Source organism: Acanthopagrus latus, chromosome 16 (genome assembly GCF_904848185.1).
Source record: "Acanthopagrus latus isolate v.2019 chromosome 16, fAcaLat1.1, whole genome shotgun sequence".
NCBI classification, from domain to species: Eukaryota; Metazoa; Chordata; class Actinopteri; order Spariformes; family Sparidae; genus Acanthopagrus; species Acanthopagrus latus.
Window position 1 is genome coordinate 20,407,814 of NC_051054.1, and position 26,978 is coordinate 20,434,791.

The following is a 26,978-nucleotide window of genomic DNA, read 5'->3' on the forward strand; positions in this document are numbered from 1 at the left end:
GCACAGCATGGATCTAACAGAGGCAGATCAAAACTGTTAGTTATTCTCTTCAGTGTCAACTGGCAGTTGATAGATGACTGTATTTATCACTGTCTCGCGAAAAGCATACATTTCAAAATGTATCACTGTCATGTTTTCATCAACTTAAACCCAAGCTGCAAAGGCCGAGGCTAAGAATATAAGTATATGTATATGGCACCCTTGCACCCCTGACAGAGCTAGAGCTCATATCAGTAGTTAGTCCAATCACAGCGCTTATGATGAGACTGACCAAAGATGAGGTGGTGCAATTAGGGAGTAAACGACTTCCTGTGACAGAACGGCAGCCACTGAAAAAAATGTCTATGAATACGACAAAAGAAATTCTCAGGATTCCTCAGCTGTGAGTGTTGTGGATCCCAGCTATGTGGGACCGGTCTGGAATCCTCACTTTTTTGTTGGGAATTCTGAATTGAGAGACATCATGGGAATATGCAGAGTAATAGGAATTGTCCTTTTGAATTAGATTAGATAGGCTTTATCTATCACACAACATGGAAATTCACTTGTTGCAACAGCTCAAGATGCACAAGTAGAGGAAAAATAATCAGAGAAATACTGATAAAACTAAATTTTAGATAAATGGAGAAAAAAAAAGATGTTCACAAAAAAAAACAATAAGATATTTACAACAAAATAATAAGATATTAATAAAAAGCAAACAAGTGAGTGGAAAGTGATTGTTCAGGTGTTGCTTGAGTTAAACAGTCTGATGCCTGTGGGGATGATTAATCTGCAGTAGCACAGATTCCTGCACAGTGTGTGTAAGAGTCTGCTGCTGCACAGTCCGGTGCAGGGGGTGAGAGGTGATGTCCATGATGGACCCAGCACCTCTATGGAGTCCAGCGGACAGTCCAGGAGCTGGCCCTCCTAACCAGTTTGTTCACTCTCTCCCTTCCCCTGTTCATGCTGCTACCGCCCCTGCAGACCACTCCATAACGGAGCAGTGATGCCACTGCAGTGTCATAAAATGTTCTAAGTAATATCCTCTGCCAATCCCAAAGGACATCAGTCTCCACAGCAGACGGAGGCGACGGTGGCTCCTCTTGTACAGGGCATCCGTGTTATCAGTCCAGTCCAGTTTATTGTTAAAGTGAACTCCCAGGTATTTGTCCCAGGTATAAGATTCTTAAAGCCTCTTCAGCTTGCTGAATTAAGACACTGACAATAAGTCCAACATTCCTTCCTCAGATCCATGCATTGACTTTTGTTGCATGTTCCCCATTTTTCTCTCTGCACATTCTGTCTATTGTTAGCTCCTAAGTAAAGTCATAAACTGCCCGAAATGACTCTAAAAAAACACATGATCAGTGTGAGGGTGTTGCCTGTATATTGTGGTCCTTATACTCAGGAGTCTAGGAATGCAAGCTTACCATAATGTTCATAATCAGTAGCCCTTTCTCAGGTTTGTTAAAATCTTTAACACAACCTGCCGTACAGTGTCATTCAACATATGCTTCCCCGCAGTTTATGCCAAACTTTCAGCTTTAGGTAGGTTTTGCTTGAAGCTCAAAATCACTTTCTTCCACACCCGCCTCTCTTTCCCTGACCACCCTTTGCTTTCTACAGCCACAACAGAAGGTTTCCCTGAGCTTTGGAAAGTGTTGCAAGGCCGAGCATGACAGATGGTATCTTCAATGCATGGGTTGCTGTTAAATGTGTTAGGAAAAGGTGGGGCATGTGGCTCCAGTGTCCTGAACCAAGACACCGTGTTCAAAGTCACAGTAAAGATGTGCAAAATAGCTTTCCTCAGACTGCAGCAATCTATAGCAATCACTTGACCCATAAAGCAGCTGGCAATTAATAGTAAAAATAAAATCAGTGTCAGTGCTTGTGATCCAGCAGCACTGCTGACAGAATTTGTTTAATCAGGGAAGCCAACAAGTTTATCCTTCAAAAGTTAGAGAGGTGTTATCACCTGACAGTCAGAATGCCTTAAGCTAAATAATAACCTTGGTTTGTATCTCATGTTATCAATAGGAAGTGCAGGGCCAACGTGCACAGATTTTATTTTTAAAACTTCTAAAAGCACCATACTTCCTTTCCCCGATGTGGGCTTGAGTTCAGGACAGCAAGAATGAGCTGATGGTGAAGTGGAATCACAGAGCAGAGGTTGTTTTATGGTTTAATGTGCAGAGGAAATGAAGGGTGAAATGAGACGGAGCAGGGAAATGAGAGAAACGAGGGATGGTTGAAAAAATGATAGTGAAGCTAGGTTGAGGTCCCTGTCTAAGCTGACAACCCAGAAAACAATGATTTCGTACCTGGAATTTATCATAATACAGTTGTGAATTTTTATCAAAGCTGTTATAAGGATCTATATATATTTCATTGTTGATTCCGGTTTAGAAGTTTTATGAGCACCACTGCCTGCTGTGATAAAGGTCTTCATCTGGCTAGAGGTGTATATTTGTTTTGAAAGCGAATGAGGGTAAGACTCAACATATTTCATCCACACTCGGGGTGGTTGGACCCTGCTGGACTTACTCACAAATCGGGCCATCGTCTTGCTGACTCAGCATTCACACAATTGTTCTGCTTTCTCTTTATTACTATTGACTACAATAATAAAAAATTAAAGTTAAAATGGGTCAGTATTGTTCTGCCTGAGTGTGTCCAACACATCATATCTTAATGACTGAAAATGTCAGTTACCAGTGTATATATACATTTTCCCAAAACATTACAGAGTGCTCATGTCAAGGTTGCCTGATCTTTATTGTAGGCTTGGAGATTATTTGTGTTTAGCGTAGGCAAGGAAACTATTTGGTTAGGTTTTGGAAAACATTCTAGTTTGGGTTAAAACAACAGTTACTTGTGTAACTTCAGTTTCGTACATGTGTTACAACCATACATGATCTACATTACTTGAGGTATGGTATGAATGTGAGGAATGAAATGGAAATCCTGTGTTTGTTTAGCTCAACCATCCATCCTGACCTCCTCCCAATGCAGACTTGGCTCTTTATACTACTTCTCCTGACTTCCTCCATTGCTGCCATAATAATTACCACGGCCACTAGAGGCCACCAGAAAAATGTCAATATGGGGTGTGATAAGCTGCTTTCACAGGCAACATGGTTGTTAGTTGCTTTACTGATAAATTCTGGCAAAGTATGCAGACAAAAAAAAAAAAAAAAACATGTACAAAAAGGCTAACAAGAGTTTATACTGCTGGGGCTTATGTGCAGGATACAGCTGTGAGCAAGTAAAAAGATGTTTCTTTAGACTGGTAGGTAACATCTAACGTTGGCTGTTAACTGAAACATATCTTTAGTGTGACTAATGACAGCACAGACTGTTACAGTTGTTATGATTATTGACATTGCTAAAGCTGAGCTCAGTAAGCTATAAAGTAAAAATATACAAAAATGCCACAGATGAAGATTATAAGACAGCAGCCTCATTTAGATCAGCTGTTGGATGTTTAGCAGTTTGGTCAAATTTTGCATATTCTTGCTCTGCTGTCAGTTTATTAGTTGTAAACATGAAACTGTAAAGACACAAGAACATAGTAAAGTTTGCCTAAATAATAAAAATGTAGCTGAGTAATGGTGCATTTATGGGTTCATAAATACATACAAGGTGGTCATTATTTTTGTCTTTACAATTTTAACAAATTGCAAGAACTAATGAAATATATGAATATGAACTAAACATGGAGAGGGCAGGAAATATTGCCCCTTACTGGCTGGGAATTACAAATCAGTCTTTAAAACAACTACTTGTGCCCTCAGTGATGATCCCATGTTCAATATGTACGTAACTGAATATTGACTGAACTGAATGAAGTCACTTAAACTTTGTCAGTGAGTGAAAATAAATCGCTGTTGACTTTTGGATTCACACGGACAGCAGTCTCCTGTGTTTGTTTAATCCCACCATCTATCACCGACCTCGTCCCCGTGTGGACTTTGTTGCTCTTAATCCTACTTTGCCTGACTTCCTCTTTTGCTACTGCAATACTTACTACAGCCACTAGAGGTAATTGCCCTACACAGAACATGATTATGGGCCATAATATGGTGCTTTCACAGTCAACCTATATGGTCGTTAGTGTCAGTATTAATCTATATACTTTGCCTATCAGGACTTCAGAGCGCCTCAGTTACACCACAGTGCTAAAAATGTTTTCATATTCAAACTATGATGATTTTTAGTTGAATATTCAGTGGAATGCTTGCACTGTAGTGGCTAGGTGTTGATCAGCTTGTAACTCTAGCAGCCTGAGGTGAACAAAACACAGTGCAGTAAAGAAGTGAATGGCGACTGGTTTGTTTTAGCTGATACCAGTCAAAACAGGCCTCACTTATTGGCTCAGTACATCTCTACCAGTGAATATCATCAACAATAAACCTTTTTGTGTAATTCAACCATTGAATGAACATTTTGAATAAGCTGGTCAGTGTGTGAGAGAGACAGGCTGTGTCTTGTCATGCCAGGACTATGCTTGTGGGGGGGGGTCTCACAGGAGGTCCTACAGGTATTTACTGGGCATTGTTGGGGACGGGCCATCTGGTCACAAGTGAGCAGGCTGGCAGGCAATCAGAGCAATCGGCGGGGTGACAGAGAGTCTATTTTCTCCTTCACTGAACTTTATATCTGTCCCGCTGTGTGCTAGATCATTCCTATCGATCCCTCAACCTCCACATTCCTCCTCTGACCATTAGCACCAAGTGCATGCCATAAAGCTGTGTCTTTATGCACAGCAGCCTCTACTTGAATCCTGGCCTGGCTCTCTTCGTCCACTCTGGCTGTTTGTGACAGGTCTCTGGGTGGCAGGAGTTTGAAAAGAGGCAGGTGATAAAGCTTAATGTCATTATATCGTTCTCAGCGTCATACTCCCTCGCTGGTGGTGCAGATAGGTGAGGCTTGAGAGGGCATAGGCTGATGCAACCTGGGTTGTCATTGTATAATGCAAGAGGAGAATGAGCGGTGCTAACGCACAGTTGATAAGTGGAGGATAATGTGTTTGTTGACCTTCACCTTGCCCGTCCGCCTTGGCTGTTGTTTATGTAAGCTTTGCACCTCAGCGGTCTGCCTTGCATAAACCTGGTGCAAGAGGTAAAGAAAAAAAACAAAAAAACAAAAGAGCAAGAAATAAGGTGGGAGGGGGGGTAGAAGGAGAAGCTGACGTTCTTCCGTAGGTGGGCGAAAAACAGTCATGCATCATGCTGGACAGGTCATTTGAACAGTGCAATGCTGCATCTGAGTGTTCCTGAGATTAGGGAGGCTAATAATTTCTGAGGACCATGTTTTATGTTAATGTGACAGGCCTCGCTGTATATTTCTGCTGAGGCACCGTCTCTGTGGTGCTTAATTTTTGCTTTAATGGAGCTGTTGTGTTAGTATCAACAGCCACCTCGGAGATTTAGACTGCCTCTGAATTAACTTGCTTTTATGGCAGAGGATGTCCTCTGATTATTTCTCACGTGTGAAGAGACACGGACAAGGACGTTCCAGACACACTAACTTTCTTCACTGAAAAGAAGGAGTATCATTTTAAGATGTGTTTTTGACATTGAAAGAGCTCAACTTTCACTGCCACTTTGTACTGTTTTTTTTTTTTTGTCTTAGAGGGTCAAAAGAACCATTCTTTCTTAGTTTGAGATGTTTTTTTCTTTAAAAGAACAGATTTTCAGTCTCTTATTTTTTTTTCTCACCGCTGTTATGGTCTTAATAGTCTTTCTTCTCAGCTAGGTCTCTCTCCATAAGCTCTAAAAATAAATCACTGTCTGACTGCAGAGAGACAAACATGAAGGCAATGCAAACAGAAAAGTGGATTCCCAGGGACTGCAGATGAAAATTAGCTAGTAGCTAAATCTGGTATTAAAGATGTCATTAAGAAGATTTGTACATGGTCCCTGACAAATAAATGTAATACACTCAACTACTGGAATTGTCAGTCAGCTCCATATACCTGTGGTTTGTTTAAAGATAGCAGAGCAAGTTGCATTTTTCAAATGAAAATGAAAATAAGAGCATCACAAACTAAAGCTGCATAATTTTTAAGTGACTCATTATACTGATTACATTTGCCGTAACACAGTGTGCACCTGTTTCACTGGCAGCAGCCCCTTTCTCAAAAACCCAGATGTTCAGCCAGATACTTGAAATACTCAAAAATTCAAACAACTGAACATCAGACAAATGACATCTTACACATTATGCTTAAAGGAAAGAAATGACAATGAAGCCACAATAGAAATCATTAACGACTATAGTAGTTCCCAGAGGCATTGGGCCGTTTGGAAGTTGGACATTTAATTAGATTAATGCAGTTCTGAATGAAAAAGCTTTCCTCAATTGTTTTCTTAATTTTATGACTAAAATCATTGTTCTGCACCGAGACTCAAATCAAATCAAATCTCTGAGTTTACCTCCTATGATAAAACAGTAAATGGCTTGATTGGCACTGACGCAATGAATCAATCAATCAATTGGCAGAAAATGAATTAAATCATTTTGATGATTGGCACACTGTTTTTCTAATCAAATAAAAGAGATATCCAAGCCTTCTCTAGGTCCAGTTTCTCAGATGTTAAGATTTGCTGCATTTCTTTCTTTTGTGTGAGCTATGGAGTTACTTAAACTTAAACCACAACTAACATGTAGTCCATTTTATTGGTAAATGCTGACTTGGCTTATCATTAGAAATAGCAAGTTGACAATTTTGCTAACAAAGCCACAGATTGAGGAAGCGCAACAACACAAGACATTAAACTTAGCAAGCAGCTCATATTACTTTCCGTACTACTACAGCTACAAGTCCAGCTCATCTGTCTGCAGCCTTTGATTTTAGTTGACAAGGACTTAAGTCCAGTCTGAGATTTAGTCTTGCCTCGTCTCTTCTTTCACACCTTGATTTCATCTTTCAACATCCTTTGAAGTTTCTTTACCTCCGTCGTAATGTTCACAGAGGCTGCTGAATGCGGTTCTGTCGCCCACTCACCCTGGTGCCCTTTTCAGCCCCTGACCTCAAAACCTCCTCATCCAGGTGGTTCAAAGCAGCTATGATAGTGGTGTAAACATGTACAATCTCCGGCTGTGCCTTCACGGCATAAATCACAAAGAGTTGAAGCGGAGCTGCTGGAGGACATCAGAGGGCAAACCACAAAATCTTTTTCTATAACATATGATTCAGTTTTAGCATTATGCACTGTGATCCTACCAACCTATGACATCAAAATGATTTTGAAGCTGTCATTTCAGGGTAACGGTTGCATAATGTTGCTTTAAGGTCATGCACCACATTCATATTTCAAACACCAAACTGAACAGGATGTTCAGATAAATGGGTTTTAAACTATGTAAGTCCTGCTCCATTAACAATCACTTTTTTGTTGTGCTACTTGAACTGCTAAGTGTTTTGGGTGAGTGAGCAACATGAGGATGCATAATACAACGTAGTATAAAGCAGTACAATGTAGAGCACTTTATTTCATTTTCACTTGTCTTTCACACAGTCTACACAGTCTTAATGCAGTTTGCCCTCTGCTTTCAGGTTTTATCTTGAATCACTATGGTCTATTCCCCAAGCTCACAGTGAGGCAGAATCAGGCTTCCATGGTTCGGTGGCCCAATCAATTTCCACAGCACTTGTTTGGATAATCTTGTGCCTCTTTGCAGACTTTGTTTGCCAGAGACTCTGTGGTGATGAATCGAACGATTCTCAGCACGGAGAGGCCTTGTGGGTAAGATGAGGGCACCATGACCAGAAAGTTACAGCAACAGATGCGTTGAGAAGAGAGAGAACAGTGTCTGGGATCTACGTGGGAGAGGAATGAGGTGATTTCTCTTCTATTGTCCTCACTATGAGTGACATGGCAGGCCTGGCTGATACTGAGTGCACTTGGCCTTAATTTTCCTCCTCCTCGCATGATGCCTCAATTTGGTGTAATCACTGATACATTTACAAAGCACAAAATGTTTTTTTTTTTTCAAGTTGCCAGTCCCTTATCAGGTCACTGTGGTATTTAACAAAATGTTCTGCACTGTTCATTATTCAGGACGGTACACAAAGACAGTGATTAAGATTTGACCCTCTGACGCTTAAAAGTTGATAAAAGCTCTAATTATGCTGCAGCAATTAGTTGTCAGTCAATGCGGATCCCCACCGTGGCTGATTTATTTTTTGAGATGATTTAAATCTTCAAACAACTAATAACACAGTATCACTTGTATAAGGTTATCAGTAACATTGTATGTTATTGTATGTAGCTGTAGCTTGCATTATAAAATGCAAGCTACAGCAGTTTATAAAACATCCATCAGAAGTTCCCAGAACAATTAACATTAAACATTTGACTTATAATTGACAGTTTGGCCCGGCACATATTAAACAGTAGCACTCATCATCGCTGAGGGAGAGGGATGTGGTCCTCGGCTGCTGGACACTCTCCCCCGCCATTTCACAGCCATCCGTCTCATCAACAACTCTGTTTGACTGCATGTGAAAAAAAATAAAAAATAAAATAAAATAAAATAACAAAAAACAAAAAACTTATATTTAACTGAGGAGGAGGAGGAGGAGGAGCACTGCTGCCCATCCCTCTGTGGGACGCAGATCGCAGTCCGTGGATCAGGCGGGGTGGGTCATAGAAGACGTCATCCTGATCAACAGTGGGTGGAACGTGAGGGGAGAAATACGTCTTTTTGACTTTAGACCGGCTTCATGTTGGTCTACTGCACTATTGTTTTCTGCTGCCTCAAGATAGCAATCCACCATCAGTGCAACACTACATTTTATGACCAACATGTCCAAGTTAATTTGCTTTGTATCATCTACACTACCTGAACACTGGGCATGAAAATGACAAGTGTGACACTTGCGCTTTGTGCTGCTTTGCACCGAGCGCAAGATATAGCCCTAAACGTCTTTTTATGTATTCTGGTTTCCCTTTGGCAGGTTCTAAAAGTACATAAATCTATTTGATAACTTATTTATAGGCTAATAGCTCTGTGGCACAGATCCCTGATATGTAGAATTTTATTTTGGATGAAAACACAAATCAAAAGACCTGCCTTACTCTGGCTCTGATTGGTTGGCTTTGTTGGTTGCGTTCACTGTGCTTGACTCAGGGAAAAGTCTTCAAGTTAAACACAACAAATCACCTTTGCTCAATACAGCTGACCATTTCTTACACTCCAATGTGAAAAAAAGTACAAGTGAGATCTTTTTTCAGTTATCAGTTGAAGACTTTTTGGCTCCATGCAATCCATCTCTGTTACTGAACGCAACACAACCGGAGAACACATGCTGTGTGTCTCCTCTGTGTCCTCAGACAGGCCTCATCTGAGCCTGGATTTATCAACCTGAAGAAGTGAGACCAGCTGCTTCACTAAACCTGCTGTGCAGTGGTTATGATCTTGGCTCCACACATTCACAGAGTCTGCTTTTCATGCTTGGTGCTCTCTAGGAATCTGCCTCATCCTCAGCTATTCATCACCATAGAATAGCCAGAGAGGATAAGTGATCCAGACAGGTGCTGCAGAAGATGGGGAGAGAGGCAAAAGAGACAAGCAGGTGTGCTTGCCTACGAACACTACAGCTTATAAGCCAGATTTAAACAGACATGAGTACAGGTACTGTGTGGCGTAATAGTTTGAGTCCAGCAGAGAGAACACAGCCATTGAAGCCAACCAGTCAAAGGTGAAGTCAGGTAGATGTACCAGGGTATAAGCAGGGGTGCACCCCTGGAAAAGATGCCAGTTTATCACAGGGCACACTATTTCAAACAGTTATTCATGAGATGATTTACATATTATGTGTAAGATATATGAATAAGAAATGGAAAATTGCTATATTTGTAAAGTAAGTAAAGAATGATTTGTTTTGAAGTTACGTTAACACAAGTAAGTTAGTGTAATGTACAGTTATGTTCTTTGTATTATGTCACTTGAAAGAGACAGACAACTTCAGTCAATTTCAACAACATCATGCTCTGTACCAAGCTGTAACAGATGATGGTGCTGTGTTGGGCAAAGTGACAGAACTATTTAAGCACATAATAAATTAGATTTGACTGTTGATACTGTACATGCAGTTTTTATGTCCAGATGACTACTAAAGTTAACTTGTGACCCTCTCGACATTCATTTAGTTTAGGGCCCGGTCTTGTTAGCCTGAAAAAAAGCTGTCTGAGGTTGTTTTTGGCCAAATGGCTGCCATGTGGCAAGACTTGCATATAAGGACCTTGGTAATACAAATTAATGCTAACTTGACCATCCATGTGCAAAACTGAACTCCTAGTCTGTAATTGACAATTAGGGGAGTGAGAACATTTTGCACCCCAGTAACCATTATGCTATGATGCCACAGAGAAGTATTGCAATGCTTATTAACATATGTGGCTTGCTGTGTAGAAGTACAGACATGGCACAGGTGTTACATAATCACAATTATCTCCTTAACTTTAAGCTCTATGCTTAACTGATATTCTTTCACTTTTAAAATAATGGGAATAACCTTCTGAGTAAGGAAATGTGTTTGTTTCTTGCCTAAACAAATAAAACAGTATCTGAATGATTTTTAGGATTTTGACAGAGAAACACCTCCTCAACACTTTGTGCAGAAACTGTCCAGGTGGAGCAAAGAACTGTGTGACTCATCACATAAGGAAGATTATCCTGTTCTTTGGACAGTTATCAGACTCCTCCCTTACTACCAAGGGAGTTGATACCGACTCTTCTGATGAGTGTAGAGCTATACAGGGTTACAATGTAGCAGCACAGTGTCATTAGCACATGATTTAATGCAGGTAAGCAGCATGCAGGTAATGCAGCACCTCTCAAATCAGAGGCTACAGATTTATCTCATGACAGGGCTACACATGACTTCACCTTTGATTAGGAATAAATGTGTTCAATTTATTCCAGCTTCAGATATACTGGTCAGCTGAGGCAACACTCCTGTGATGATGAGTGAGTGATTGTTACAGCCATGGAGAGAAAGTAATGGTGCAAACGGAGCAGTCAGTAATGGTATGCTATTATTTGTGAAGCTATGGTTCTGTGAGGCTACCCAATTTGACCCAATTGCTTGATATTTAATGACTATTGATTATTTTATGAGGACAACCAGGAAAACCTAAAATTGACATGATTATATTTTGTCATTGTCCTGTACATATATTTGTTGCATCAGTGTCCCCTGAGGTCAATTCAACCCCAGGCTGTTTAAACTGTATAAAACACACGACAAGTATAAAGGTCACGATAATATTCAAAAGCTTGTCTCTGAAAGATGTCACACACACACACACACACACACACACACACACAAATCTGAGAACCTGGTTCTCTCTATTCCTTTTCCTCTCACCACCATCTGACGTTGTGTTTGTAAAACAAAGTATATTCAGCTATAAAGCTCCAGTCAGAAGTCCAGCTGCTTCAGTTAGGTTGGTAAATGGTAGTGAAGATGAATCTACTTTTTAACTAATGTTAAAAACTAATATCTCAGCTCTGCTTCCATGGATAAATGACTCTGAACTAGAGCAGATAAGGTCTGGGTCTAAAGCTGTCCCCCTGCTCTGCCTTGCACTCCCCGCATAATACAGGCAGATGTTTTTGCTCTGTTTGCTTGTGTTATGCATTTGAGCGTTAACTCAATCTTAAACACTATGAACAAACGTATACAACACAGGACTGTGCACTCCACATCACGTCGGTTGCTGCATACACGGGTCTAGTTACATTCCTATTAACACTGTGGTACTGTAGCCCTACATGATGGAGAGCGGATGACACATGCTGTTGTTGACCCTGGTAATTATCATCACAACTTAATCATCACATATGCACAACTGTATTCCTGTGTTGAAGTTGCTCTCAGGAAATGACTTCAATCGCTCTGCAGCCCAGTGAGTTGACCAAAGCAAAATGAAGTGATGCAACATCTTGCAATGGTGTCAAACAAGTTGTTCCTCTTTTATTTCCCACATATTCTCATATTGTCAAATTCCGTATGAAGTCTCTTAAAAAAAAAAAAAAGAAGAAGATTTGCTGCAACAGATGCTGCCTAAAAACAAGCACTCAGGAAAACAGATGTATTTGTCATGCTGCAGCTGTCGTGTGAGAATATCACATGGTGGTTTTCAGTCCCGTTTCCCAATCGAGAACAGGATGGTCAGTTTTTTTCATGTAGCCAGTATGACATCCAGCTACTCCGTTTTATCCCCTCAGGCTAAAGAAGAAGAATCAGAGGCAATTCTGGCCACAGCCAGAAAAGTTTCACAGCAACATTTCCTCCACCTCAGGAGTCAGAAAAGACTTAGCTGAGGAGAATTCTCAGAGAGAGATCATATGCTGTATAAGCTCCAGATCAATATATTTCAAAAGTTTATAAAGTCTATCAACTAAATTATTCATAGATATATACATTCATATAAACTGATATGTTTAGCAGTGACACGCCACCAAAGGCACATCATTATTTTGCTGTAAATATACAGTATATATGACATGACGTCTGCATTATTTTCATACTTCCTGCTTTTTTACTACCAGCAGATAATAGAAACACAGATTTAACCCCAAGTTAGCTACAGTGTACCTCATGAGCAGAAGGGGAGTCTTGCCTGAGCTCCCTAAACACACTGTAAAATTAAACAAGGCTGTCATGATGTAAGTCAGATCTCAGATCAGAAGTTATTTTAAACCTTGCAAGTTAAGTGGGTGCTCAACACCGGAGCCCCCAGGGCTGTGTGCTCAGCCGCCTCCTGTTCACACTGCACACCCATGACTGCACTCCCAGACATCAAGAGAACTCTATTGTTAGGACGACACTGCCATCATCAGCCGCATTAAAAACAGCAATGAGAGTTCATATTGGGAGAAAATCAAAAGTCTTGCAGACTGGTGCACAGAGAACAATCTACAGCTCAGTGGCAGCAGAGCCCAGGGGCTGACTGATGAATTTAGACTAAAGGATAGACACCTCTTTTTATATCAGTGGAGCTGAGGTGGGACAGGTGAACACCTTTAAGCCTGAAACACACCGGGCCAACTGTTAGCCATATGAAGTATTTGGGAAGACTCAGGCGAGTTCGGGAACACATCTTCGGTGCGTTTGGTGTCTTCAGCTGCGTTGGAAGCTTTTGGACAGTGTGGACAGCGTCTGCTCCGATTCAATATGCAAAGTCTGAGAACGTTGGCTGTTGGCCATTGGATGCTCTGACTGGTTGTGTGCTAGCTGTATGACCATTCTGATTGGCGGTGTGCTGGCGAATCAGCGCAGTGTGTAGGAGGGGTGGAATACTGTGTGCGCCGCTGAACTCTATGATGCGCGCTTTGTTTTTCTATGCACTCGGTTCCGTCATTTCTTGTTTTCAATGCAACTTTTCTGCCGAACGGGTCAGACGAGAGGCAACAGAGTGGTTGGATAAAGGCAGTTGGCTGTTGGTTTGAGTCTGGGCGGTGTGTGTCCAGGGAATCAACATCACAGAGAAACTATCATGGTCAAGACACTCCATCATCCTGGTGTAAAAAAAATAAGTAATAAAAAGAACGTGGTTTAGTTTTCGGTGCCAGGTTCTAGTCAACTTTTACAGAGGATCAAAAAGAAGGCATCCTGACTGGAAACATCACAAACTGGCATGGTTTGTCCATGACCCGGGACCAGAGGGCTCTGCAGACAGCACAGTCTCACTTCCGGTGACCCTTTGGCGTCAGTTTTTGACACACAAGGTCCCTCTTAGCATCTGTTCCAGACGCACCAGCTTTCAACTGACTCCAATATAAACCCATTCACGACGACAGTATCAGATCCTCAGAGCTACTGCTCATTTATTACTATCAACTCTCACTCAACTAAATATGTGTTTCTGTGATTATCAGTCACATAGAAATGGGAGAGAAGGGGCCTACTTCACTAAATAGTTGGTTCAGGAGGCCCTCGTCATGTATTTATATGGATAGGAATAATGTTGCAGCAGAACTCCAGACCTCTCCAGTCCAAGAGCAGTTTAGCTCTCTTCAGAACCTGCAGCCAGGTGCTTTCTGGTACACTCCAAAGTTTTAAGCTGTTGTGACATGAGTGTTGACATGATAGCTGTTCTGCAGTTGTATAGCTAGATATTATGAATGCTTTTCCGACTGTTGGTGGATAAGAATGTTGTATGTGTGTGCTTTGAGGTTTAAAGTTTGAAGTTTTTTAAACATAACGACTAACTTTTAAAAGTAATCACTGCTGATAACACAGTTAATAGAGCAATAACAACACAGGTGGCTGCACGCTGTCATTTCTAGAAAGAACCTGGAGTTTCCATCGGTGCCTTTGTTGGTGTTTATGCAGGCGTGCTGATTGCCTGATGATGCTGGAGCAGAAGATCTGAGCATCTAATTCTGATATAGTGACTACAAGTTCCATTTCATTGTTGTAGAATGGCAGATACATAACCTTGAGATGTGAAACATAGTTTTAGTTAGATTTTGCGATTTTACCATATGAATAGTGATCTTGACTTGCACGTGTGTTACAGTTTCTCTTTTTTCATAACTGCTCACATTTATTTCCCAGCACTGAGATGAATGATTTCTCTTTTTGAAAACTCCTCCACAACAAGTCTGTTCAGATCACAGTGCGAATCAGTTGGAAGTGTTCTCTCATACACGTTTTCGTACTATTATATAAACTGTTGTATTCAAAACAAAAAAATCAACTCAGTTTCACTTCAATTTGTTACATTCTGCTACATCTAAAATGACATTTAAACACTCAGTTTGGGTGAAAGCTGAATTTGATTTCTGGAATATCATCAAAATCATTTTCTATAACTGCCATATAAACAACAAAGATTTGCATTTTAATGCACATTAATGATTTAGGTCATCCGTTAGCACAAAAACACTTTCGCGGTCATGACTGGACTTAATTAATTTTTTAAAAGAATTAAAATGTTTGTCTATTTACGACAGCACAGCATCCTGTGTGCCTGAACGGAAACGGCTCTGTGAAGCAGGTCTCTCTGGGATTAATGCAAGTGAAACAAGCATTTTGATAAATGAGCACCTTTTTCACTCTGCTGGTTTATTTTCAAGATACTTAACTGAAAAAGTTATTGGCTCTCAGCCCTCTCTAGATGTGCTATTATTCTTTGCCTTTCTATCGCCATGTGTTGTGGCACTGCATCTTGGCTATCAGAATTAATGCCAACAATCTATTTTGGGTGTAGGAATGCTTGCTGTCCTCTGAAATAAGCTGCCTGTCCAAACTGTCTCCACATCACTGACGATATTTAGACAGATAGTCTATTTGTGGTGAGAAAAAAACAAAAAAAGCAAACAAAACAAACAAAAAGAAAAACTATTAATCACAGGTCCACCATATGATGGTCTGACTTAAACACATCCACTTAGTTATTTAAATGGCGGCTGTGACTGGTTCGATTCCCCTGGTCTGCATGTCAAAGTGTCCTTGGGCAAGATACTGAACCCCAAACTGCTCCTGATGTGCTGGTCGGCACCTCACATGGCAAGCCACCGGCATTGTTATTATTATATCAAGTCACCTGGGACAAAAGCATCTAATGAATGCCGTAAATTTGAATGTATTTATTGAAAAAATAAATAAGGCAAATGCAGTCCTGTCCACCTTGAAATTAGATGAATAATAAGTGATTTGCAAGCTGCCCGTCTCAGCAGACTCATTCTACACAGGCAGGATGTTGAATAGACAGACAGTTCTGCTTTTTATCATTAATAAGAAATACATGTTGAATTACACATTGACACTAATGGCTGAATAACAGGCAGACACCAGGGCTGAATTTCATTAGCTCCAGATTTTTAGCATCAGTGCTTCTGGCCCTCTCTGTCTGATTTGGTGGCGGCTGCTCTCCTGTTGGAAACACTCACAAAAGCTTCCTCGAAATAGCAACAGCAACTGTCCTAATTTAATTTTCAGCCCTTGTTCTATTACTGGCACCAGTATCAGCAGCCATTAAGCTTTTTAGCTCTGGTAATTTACTATTTTTGGAGGCACTGAGACACGGTGGTGTCTAATGTGATGGTAAGCAGACAGAAGCTCAGTCAAAGCATAAAAATCAAAAGGTTTTCACTTCCGATTATTCTCCCGTCGGCTCCCTGCTGCTCTCTCTGACACCTCTGGACACCAGTTTAGCTCTCTTCTCTCTCTAGCAGAGACATTTTCCTCTCTTTGTGGTTGTCCAATTCAAATTGATAATGAGCAGCACTGGCATGAGCATAAGTCGTTCTGGCACTGCCGAAGTAGGGTGCGCAAAATGTACAGCGTGTGCTGTTTTAATGGGCCCTGAGTCTAAAACAGCCCTCAAAGAAATCCTGTCATCAAGGTCATAATGTTCAGCAATGTTTTGTTTATACACTTACTTATCAGCTGCTGTTTTTCAAAAGCAGTACTGAACACTGTGACATGCTCTGACAGATTTTGCTAATAGTCCAATTTAAGTTTTTGCAGCAAGTAACATTTTTTTATGGGACTGGGTGTGTGTGGACTTCATGGTATCTGAGTCAGATTTTTTTTTTTCTCCGTCTTTAAGGCTACAGCGTAGCAAGAAGTGTTTTCTCTGCTACTTTTTGCTGGCAAAATAGTGCTGAATTTATTCAGTGAGTCTGTGAACTTGGACATGGACAGCACAACTCCTGTTTGTGCCTGAACTGTGCTTCTTTGACCGAATGAAACGCAGGGAGAAGGTTGAGGTGGATGACAGGCGCTTAAAGCCCAGGACTCTCATTAATCAACAGAGTATGCACAGATGTGTGTTTAATGTGTGTGTACGATCATTCCTCCACAAGTGTGGAATTAATCAACTTGTCCTTGAACTAAGGAGTGTGTGTAAATAAAAGCACAGCTCTGACTGCGCTTACGCACAGCATCTAGTGGTAGAATAGGGACGCTACAAATAGAAAGCCTTGCGAGTGTCACAGCATGAATTAAACAATCTCAACATCCACATATGTGCTGTGTTTTCTTCGATCAACAACTACTCAATCGTTAATAATTAGCAGAACCTAGTTTCATTGATTTGGCAAGGCTCATCTTGCATCACCAAAATATTTGGTAGACCACCTGAGTCCTGTCCACCTGTCGTCTTTAAGACTTATCTAAATTTTATCACAACCTAAATACAATCTTCATGACTCTTGCAAGTGTTAATGATTTTTCCATTTTAAAGGTGCACTATGCAACTTTTTTGGCAGGACTGTAAACGGAGACCGTTCTTGACACAAGATATAGCAGTTTTCAAGAACTAACATGGGTTTTAGAGACACTTTAAAGCATCTTTTTACATCTAGGTCCCACCCGGTCGCCAGAATAAATGTTGGCAATGTATATTTTTGTTTATGTTCAATTTTCAATATTTTCCTGTGACAGTGTTGTGCTTGTGAATGCTTATTGTGTTGCTGCCACACACACGCAGTGTCAGACTTGTTGATGATGATACATGGTCCCTTGTCAAAGATGTTTCTTTCTTTATAGTGTCGTCTCATACAGTGTCATGCTCACAAATGCTAAAGTGCAGTCTCAGACTACACTCACCGTTCTGCTAGCCTCGTCACCAACCTCCGTCCTCTTTGCATCGCTTCTTTTACTATTACTTTGTTTCTTCTTTCTGTTGCATTCTGCTTAATGATCACTCACCGCCTTTTTAATAGCGTTCTCATTTCTGCGACTCACCCGTCTGGTCTTCTCTCTCTCTGTTAGCCGTCTGTCGATATTAAAACCAGGCCAGTCATTTCTATCTTTCTCTGTACCTCATTCTGGTATCCCCACCACCAGTGCTTCACCTTCTTTTACCTTTTCCACCTCTCTCTGCACTTCATAATCAACCACCCCTCCCTCTCTCCCTCTCTCCCTGTCTCTCGCTTTCTCTCTCTCGCTTTCTCTCTGTCCCTCCCCCTCCCTCTCTCTGCTCTGGGATCATTGCTGCTGTCTTCTGTTGGAACGCGTGGGGCAAAATTTTGCGCACATCAAAGGATGCTCTGTTACTGAAACGGAGACCAGAAGCAAACCGGAGCAAAGGATTTCCCTTGCTGTGATTTTAACAGATACTTCTCAAATCTCCAAGAAGCGAAACTGAAACGAAAAACAAGCGGAGCACGCAGAAGTGGACGGGAAGAGGGCTAGTGGATATATCATTTGCTGTTTCTTGACTTCTCTGGGAAGTCTCGCTGTGCAAGTTTCATCGGATCAGACAACAAGACCTCTCTCCGTGGATTTTTATCTTGGCAAGGTTGCCTGTAGAAGTCTTTTTGAGGAAGAAAACAAAGACAGAGCGATAATCAGAGACAGCGTGGCACAAGTGAGGAAGCCAGTTGTGCTGGCAAATGGCCGGACAAGCTGAGCCACGAGTCCTGTGCAGAGGAGGAGGCAGGAGGTGTCCGTCCATCCTCACTCTTTGTAATAGTGGTTCATGCAGAGCAGAGGGCAAATGTCTGTGTTTGAAGATTTTCAATTAGACATCATTTTCCTCTGACGATCTGTTTTAATTTAACTCACAAAGCAGCATGTGTGCGAGGTGTCTGAAAGTATCGGGGACTGACGGACTGCTTTTCTTTATTATCATGGGGTTTTCTCAATCATGAGACTCTTGTCATGAGACACTCTGCTGTCTGTTTGAATTGTCTCACCATGTGTCCCATGGGTTTCTCACCTCTGCGGGTGCTCATTAAAGGGGGTTGCTGCCAAGCCCTTGGCTTCATTGTCCTCTATCAGACCGCCTGGATGGGGTGGCTGATTCTGGGATGTATCGCTGCACCCCCATCAGGGAGTCTGCTGAACTCTGTGACCGCCACCAGACCGCAGATAGCAGGGGCGTCATATGCCCACCCTGAACAGCATCACCTGCGCGTGATGAGGCACCGCTCCTCTCCACCTATCTCCATATACAGGTCTCCAGCATCACTGAAGGGGGGTCATGGTGAGTGCTGTTTAGCCTTTTGCACCAGCTATTCATAAGAGAGACGCATTACTTGTCTCTCTATTTCCAGCTCTCTTTCTTTTTTCTTTTTTTCTTTTTTTCTCTCAGGTTTGATTAGTGCCTCAGTCTTAATTGCGTCTAACTGTACAGAGTCTTCTTCAAATCCATTATGTCATTAGCAGTAAAATAGCTGTTTACCACCATTGAACTGGAGGCATGGTGAAGTACATGAGCTGCTAGAAGGTCCCAGCAGGAGTGTACTTTATCAGTTTATCACTTTAATATGTCAGATTTCTGAATTCAAATATCTAAAAACTACCAGGTCTTCGTTATATATTTTGTTTCAAACAATGTTCAAACCCAGAGAAATCCACAGGTCTACTAAAGGTAACGATGCGTTCCATGTGGGTGTGGGTGAGAGGATCAGAGAGTGAGAACAGAAGTCGACTGATGAGAATTTAGAGAACGTGAATAAAACATTTGTGCCTGGATCACGTCAGACGGATCTTCATCGGATGTGTCTGATGGTGTGTTCCCCACCAGTAAGCACATTTTTACAGGATCATGTTTACCTTTCCCAAACAGCCAGATACTTTCACATACAATAGCTTCGATTCTGTATCTTTGAATTCTGATTCATCCTCAATAAATTCAGCACTCACCAGAGTGACTCTGGTTCTATCTTTCTATCGCCCTCTCCTCACTGTAACGTTCCATTCTTAAAGTAAAGTACATTTTCCCTCCAGCTCCAGAGAGCAGCTCTCCTCCATGGATCCATGGACCTCCATGGGTTGATAACCATGAGTAGAAATTAACCCACTTTTTAATCCCAGAAGTTAAACAGTAATCTCTGAGCTCTCCTCTTGATTGAGATCTGCCTTTGCTCACATATTTTACAATTGATAGGTGCTTATGGAACAAATATGGCTCAAGAAAAGTGCAAGTACACATAAAACGGCTGGTTTGAATGTTTATCATATGAGTGAGAAATGAGTGCTTTTGCTGATGTGCTGCTGTCTTCTGCTATTTGTGGATGGACAATTGTTTTGGTGATTCTTGTTGTGAAGTACAATCATGATCACGCTGGCAACGGTGGGCTAAACATAATAAAGTTAGTCAAATGATCTTTAGACAATTAAGGCAGCAGTAGCCTAACCCTGTTGTTTAATTGTCTTACTCTGTGTATCACTGCCCAGGCATGGTGCTGTGTAAAAAAGAATCATACAGGAATAAATTAAGAAATAACAATATGTGTAGGAACAAAGAGCACCAGCCAAGCAGCATTGTGTTCCAGGGCCTCAGGGCCAACGGCATCACTCAATTTCCATATTCATGTTTCTATTTTTCAGGTGGGTGCCACATAGAGAACAGTTAAGGGGGGCGTGAGTTTTGGGGCATGCACCTGAAATTGGTACACCCACATGGTATTAGCATATTGTATTAGGAGATGATTTAATAGGTTTTCAGCAGGCAAAAGCTGGAGGCAATGTTTTCATAGGCCACTACTTTATAAGTCCAAATCGGCTTTGGTAGGGAGGCAACAAAGCCATTGTGGGTGCCGTCCTCTGCTGCAGCAAAGAACCTCATCAGCCTGGGCTGGTTCATTAGAATTAGCAAGCCTGTATGTGTGTCAGATTTGTGTGAGAGCAGTGGTTGTGTGGGCCTCTGGTGAAATTGTGGGCTGTACAGTCTAATAGCGTGCAAAGGCGGACTGTCACACACACACCGTCACTTCCACACGCAAATCATATCATATATCATCAGTGCCTCATAGTCATATGGACCATATGGTAAACAGCCAACACCTGTAGGCCAGGCCACTCGCTCACTGAGCTGTGTGAGTCGGCTTATTGCAACTTCAGAATAGATTAAAATGCTGATATTTCATACAAATCTTTGGGGTCCAAAGCCTGCACTGCAGAATAAAAACAGTGCTTTATTTGTGCATTTAAATTCCTGGCTCCAGACCCATGTGTTTGCACTGAGGTGGGACGAGCGTCACAGGTTTCGTGTTGCTGCTGATGAGCCATGCAGAGATGGTACAGCAGCTGTAAGTTAATGAATTATGTTCAGACACCAAATGGATCTGTCAGGATCTGATGTTTAGGGTTTTATAAGCTTCACACTAAAGATTTATTACTCACAGACTCCAAGCTTAGCAGTAAAATAATTTGCTGGTGTCCTCAGGAAGAGTCCTGAGTTCCATCTGTCAGGACATTTGAATTACAAAGTACAAAACTCCACTTTCACTGCAGAATCTTCCCTTTTTTCTCTCGCATCATGACAGTTGTTACAGTGAGGTTTTTTTTTTTGTTTTTGTTTTGCCAGTTGCATACCTGCTGACAGTACACCTGTTTCATGGCAGACATTTTAACTTGAGAACCAACCACGTGAGAAGGTACATCACCAGAGCCCTGGAATGACCTCACCTCAATAGAATGCAGCTGTCATTAATGTTAGAAAACACACTTGTGTGTCTGCTGTGAAGCGGTCTATTAGGGGTCCTGTAGTCACCAGAGCCAAGCACCCATAATGCACCCGCAAACAAAACTGATCAGTTTTTTGTCTGTCTTGAGGAATTTCTGTCCAGACATCTTCACTGTAACATTTTGTTTCGGTGCAGGGAGTTAAGTACGACCTACTATTTCTATTTACCTCAACTCTGATGATAAACTACCCCGCTGTAAAATGATGAAAATTAAAATGGTGCTCTCTCCTCCTTCATGGATATTTGAAAAGTGTACTCAAAGCTCTGTTCTGAGTCAATATCATGTGTATCAAATGAGCATTTGTTCCCTCAATCTCAATGAGCAATCTGACCGACCAGTCCTCACTGAACATGCTGCCAGTCAGCCACAGCAGACCGTGATGAATTAAAGTCGCTTGCACACAGTAGTCTTCTTTATCACATTCTCAGTATTATTGTTTGTTAAAGCTACAAGCAACAACACAGATGCTTTGAATACACACACAAACTCTCTCACACACACACACACACAGAGTACCGTAGTTCCTGTTCAGCTGACATCTGAAGTGAGTAAGACAGACAGTGAGCGGTGACAGCTGAGCTGAGGCTGTTCTGTGAAACACAACAGAGAAGTTATTATGTAAAGTTTTTCACATTTTCACAAAGAAAACATGTTCCTGCTAAAAGATGACATCTGAAGCCTTTTAGTCACAGAGGCAGAACATTTTCAGAACAAAGACTTTTTTTTTCCACTCAAGCAGAGTCTGTTTAGTTATGTCTATTTGCAGCTCACTGCGGGGAATCAGGTTTATGTACACAGTAGCAGTGAATTAGAATAGGACAGTGTGATATCATACAACTCACAATAATAATAATATTATTCATAATGTATTAAAAATGTCATGAAAATGACTTGATATGATTATATTAAAGATATTATGATGTGTTGGCATGTATAGGTCATAACTATTTACAGCAGAAACAAGCTGAAAGCAGCAGTAACATTGCTGCAGACTGCTGTGGAGGAGTCGCTCTCACCAAGCGGAGCAACTTGTGTGTGTGTGTGTGTGTGTGTGTGTGTGTGTGAAAGTGGTTTTACTGTAGTACTGTAGTGGTTTTAGTGAAGCAGAGCAGAGGAGCTACATGACACGGTAAAGGCCACATTCACGATCAGGAGGATCAGTCAGTCAGTTACACTGATTATACTATATTATTCAGTGACTGTGACTATAAACAAGTGTCAGCCCCAGGATGCCCTGTGTATTGTATGTTTGGCAGATCTTCTACTCTAGTGTCTGTGATTGAAAGCTTCTCTCGGATCGAATCTAAATATCCTGTATAATTTAGTCATTTGACCAGTAAGTGAGCAACATCATACGTTAAAATGACTATGATTTATTATCCTGTACAAAGATGTAATTCGACCGAAATGTACTTAAATGTATTCTCCAAAGTCTTCAGACATTGTGACTGTGCTTTTTTTTGCTGCTGATTGAAAAAGGCAGGATAAATATCTTCTGGAGCGGAGCCTGGTGGTTTCATCTGTTGCACAGCGCCGTGCTGTGTTTTGGCACAGTGCTGAGCGCTGTTACTATGTTGTTACTGTACCCAGATGGTAAGGCATGTTGATCCTGCTCCAAACTGAAAGGTGTGTGGGTGGCGGACATGAAAGCATCCTGTTAGAGTGTGTATTTGTTTGTGTTTGAGTGTGTGTAGGAGAACACAGTGAAGCTCTCCTGTAAAAGCTTGGATGTATTTTATAAGCATTCAGGAGTTGGTGTGCATTGTAAAGTCGTTATTTTTCATATTTATGTATTCAGAGAAGGGAAGACATGCATAACATGTCAGAGCTATGATTTAAAGCTGTTCTTAAATACTTCAAATGTCAGTGTGAAAACAGTGTAATAATAATAATAATAATAAGTAATAATATGTAATAATAATAAGTTGTCACTCACAGTGATGAACTGGCAGATAATGATCTCCCCACAGCTTTATGGAGTTTCAATGAATGAGTCAGCTCCCGTCTGACTGTAAATTAATATTTTTTCTTTTATTTCATACATTTGTACAGGACACGATAATAAGATGATCCTATGGCATATTTGTTTAATACGATCCAGAAATGTCTGGCTTTCGTAATAACAGCAAGGCCCGTGCATGGTCGGAAAACAGTTCAGTGAGAATAAAACATTCTAAACTCATGTGTATCGGATGTTTCTATGTGTTTTTTATGTGAAAAAAAGCTAATTGCCTATGAACGCATCCTATTCCCAAGGAAAAAATCTAATTTCTCCAGTCAATATTTTCATTCAAATGTGACAGAAGCCAATTACTTGTGAAAATGTCCAATTCACAAGAGACCTTATTTTCTTTTCACATGTAAAATGTTTTACTTATATGCACAACTAGCCAATTACATGCATACATGTGGAATTCAGATGTGAAGAAGGAAAGTTAATGTAATTTCATGTGTCATGCTTTTCCAACATATAATCTACATGTCCACATGTGAACACATTTGTATGCATTTAATACACTTGTGAAAATGTCCAATTCTCATGTGATTTTTTTCACATGTGAAAAGGGTACGGGTAGGTTAATGTTAAGGTTTAATACCATGCATAATGTAAATATTATTGTATTGTACTTATTGCACCAATATTATATAGCTTGTTTTAAAGAGTAGCTTGTGAATAAGTAGTTTGTACCAATTTTAGGAGGCTAGAGCTGTTACTTCAATGAGACAGATACATCTTTCAATAATGTACTAACTATACCAACTTCACTTCAGAACAACTCAAAGTGCTTTACAGAGGCATAGAACTTACATTAAAATCGTTAAAAGTGCACTAAAAATACACTAAAAACCAGTAGGAAGACATAAAAAAACCAAACATTAGAACGGGTGAAGAAATAGGAGTTCTAAGTTAGAAAATGTTTAAAAGAGACACAACTAAAGAATAGAAGTCACAGTGCAGCTCAAAGCCTTGACATGTCTTCAGTGAAAGGCTGTGGCAAACAGAAAGATCTTCAGTCTTGATTTAAAAGAGGTGAGAGTTGGAGCAGACCTGCAGTTTTCAGGGAGTTTGTTCCAGATATGTGGCTCATAATAACTGAACGCTGCTCCTCCATGTTTAGCTCTGACTGAAAGCAGACCTGAACCTGACCACCTCAGAGGTCTGGATGGTTCAGAACGTGGCAGCAGATCACACATGTATTTTGACCCAAAACCATTAGGTCCTTTATAAACCAACAGCAGGATGTTGAAATCTGTTCTTTGACTTACAGTGTAAGGATCCAAGAACCAGAGTGATGAGATCTACTTTTTGGTTCTTCTTAGAACTCGAGCAGCAGCGTTCTGAATCAGCTGCAGCTGGCTGATGGAGTTTTTAGAGAGTCCTGTAAAGACACTGTTATAGTAGTCGAATCTGAAGTTCACTGCATGGTCTCCTGGTCCAAATGCCTTTGCCATGATTTGACCCTGTTGCTTATAGGTTTAGATATTGTTGCTTTTAGTACAATATCCATGTATATTCTTATGACATTTTACTTGCAGTCACCTGTTTGACTTTCAGCTGTATGTGATGAACATCTTACCAGCACCTGCATTGATTAACTTGACATGCATTGTTGTTTTAGTTCTCAGTCTATATTTAGACTTAGGATGTGGTCCTTGTTGTAGTGAAGAGATAAGCTCATTATGTTTACCTCCTTCTCCTGCTCTGTTCAGCTGGGACGACGTACATCTTCGGCAAAGGAGGAGGCCTCATCACATTCAAATGGCCAGCCAATGAGAGACCGAGTACCAGGACAGACAGGTTAACTGTGGGCTTCAGCACCTCCCTGAAAGACGGAATCTTGGTCAGGATTGACAGTGCACCTGGTCTGGGTGACTACCTCATGCTGCACATAGTAAGTTCTCACACACACTCTGCATGGTTACTTTTTGCCTTGATTTGTTTTGTTTTCTAACCAATGTGCCATGCTGCTTCTGTGAGTTGAGCACAAGCTAGAGAGGAAATGGAAATATCAGATACATGAAACCAAACCGTCCTAATATTAATTTAAAATCAAAGTAACTGGTAATATGTTATATACTGTATTTTAATGTAACTTTCCCAACACTGCTGGTAATACCAATTTGCGCCTTAAGTGGTGTCTGTATAGCACCCAGTCATTTCACTTGGGAAAGGTATACTGGAAAAGTATTACATTTTAGTGTAATAAATCAACACAAATGACTCACAGAAAGACAAGAAAGGAGATAATTGTGTGCACCTCAACTGTAGGCTTTCTGAATTTGAAGTTCTGCTCTTTTACTGAACTAAGACAAGCTTAATTCCCTCATTAAGTCATTGTGAAACACATTATTTCAAACTCAACACGAACAAAATAAAACTCACCAAAACAGCTTTGGTTTGTCTTGACACAAAGACCATTAGTTTGATCGAGATAAATCATCAATTCAAACTGACATCTAATATGATAATAATCTGTGATGTGAAACATCAGGTTTTCAAACAGTTCCAATGTGTCCTAATCATGGTTTAACTATTAAATCATCAATCAATAAAACACAATGCATTATATAATTATAGCTAGGTGTGTTTGGCTGGTTAGTTCAAAGTTCTAAGTTGTCAGACCTAACAAGCAATGATGACCTGACCACAACTGTGTCCATGCATTGTGTTGATATTTCATTACAGAAAGCAGAGAAATCACCAGCAATAGTATTTAATATTAAAGGCAATATAAGTATTATTCCACAAGGATAAGATCCAGGAAAGTAATACATCTATGTTTATGATAAATAATTGTGTTTTCTCATTTCAGCAACAAGGCAAAATAGGAGTGACGTTCAACATTGGTACAGTGGATATCAGTGTGGAGGAGAGCAGCACCGCAGTGAATGATGGGAAGTATCATGTTGTCCGCTTCACCAGGAATGGTGGCAATGCTACGCTGCAGGTGGATAACTGGTCCATCAATGAACACTTCCCAACAGGTACAACACTAGTCAATCAATTCAAATCATCTTTCTTTTAATCTTTGCTATTCAAAGATGTTTGTTATCATAATTGGTGGCAAATCTGACAGTATCAGTTAGCAATGAAAAGATACTGTTACAAAGTGTGATAAGACAATATGACCATGCCATGATTACAGTTCAGATGGTCACTGGGCAGCATGTGCTTCCAACAAAAAAAAGGAACATCATTCAGTTCCCTACCAACTTCTGTTTTTTTTATTTTTTTTTTTTATTTGTTGAACTGCAGTGCACCTACTGTGTACTCTCCCGTCAGTCCTAAAACGAGAAAAACACTGTCTACACAACCACTGTCCCTTCTAAGGCATTAACTACTGTGCTTTTATTTCTGAACTATGAAATAACAAAAAATATACAGTACACATATGCAATAAAAAATGAACAAACATTTCTTGTGCTGGTCTCCAGCAGTAACATTGCAGATATATCTTCTTTATAGCACTTTTGCTAAGAGAAGTGCTACACAACTGCTGCCAGATTTAGCTATTCGCACAATCAGACACAGCGATTCCTAAAAAGT

General features: G+C 40.7%; 1 protein-coding gene across 12 annotated transcripts in view; it reads left to right on the forward strand.

Moving 5' to 3' along the window:
- Positions 1-26,978, forward strand: part of nrxn3a (neurexin 3a) — a 171,756-nt gene that overhangs the window by 120,571 nt on the left and 24,207 nt on the right. For 11 of the 12 annotated variants that reach the window (XR_005070258.1, XR_005070260.1, XR_005070259.1 and 8 more), the window contains 2 exons: positions 25,142-25,323; positions 26,245-26,416. Coding sequence is in view for 8 of the 12 variants with exons in the window: in XM_037071680.1 (XP_036927575.1) it covers positions 25,142-25,323; positions 26,245-26,416 (354 nt within the window). In the remaining 4 variants the exon portion in view is untranslated. Of the gene's footprint in view, positions 1-17,981; positions 18,942-25,141; positions 25,324-26,244; positions 26,417-26,978 lie in introns of those variants that run through there. The other variant, XM_037071685.1, reaches the window with a different exon arrangement.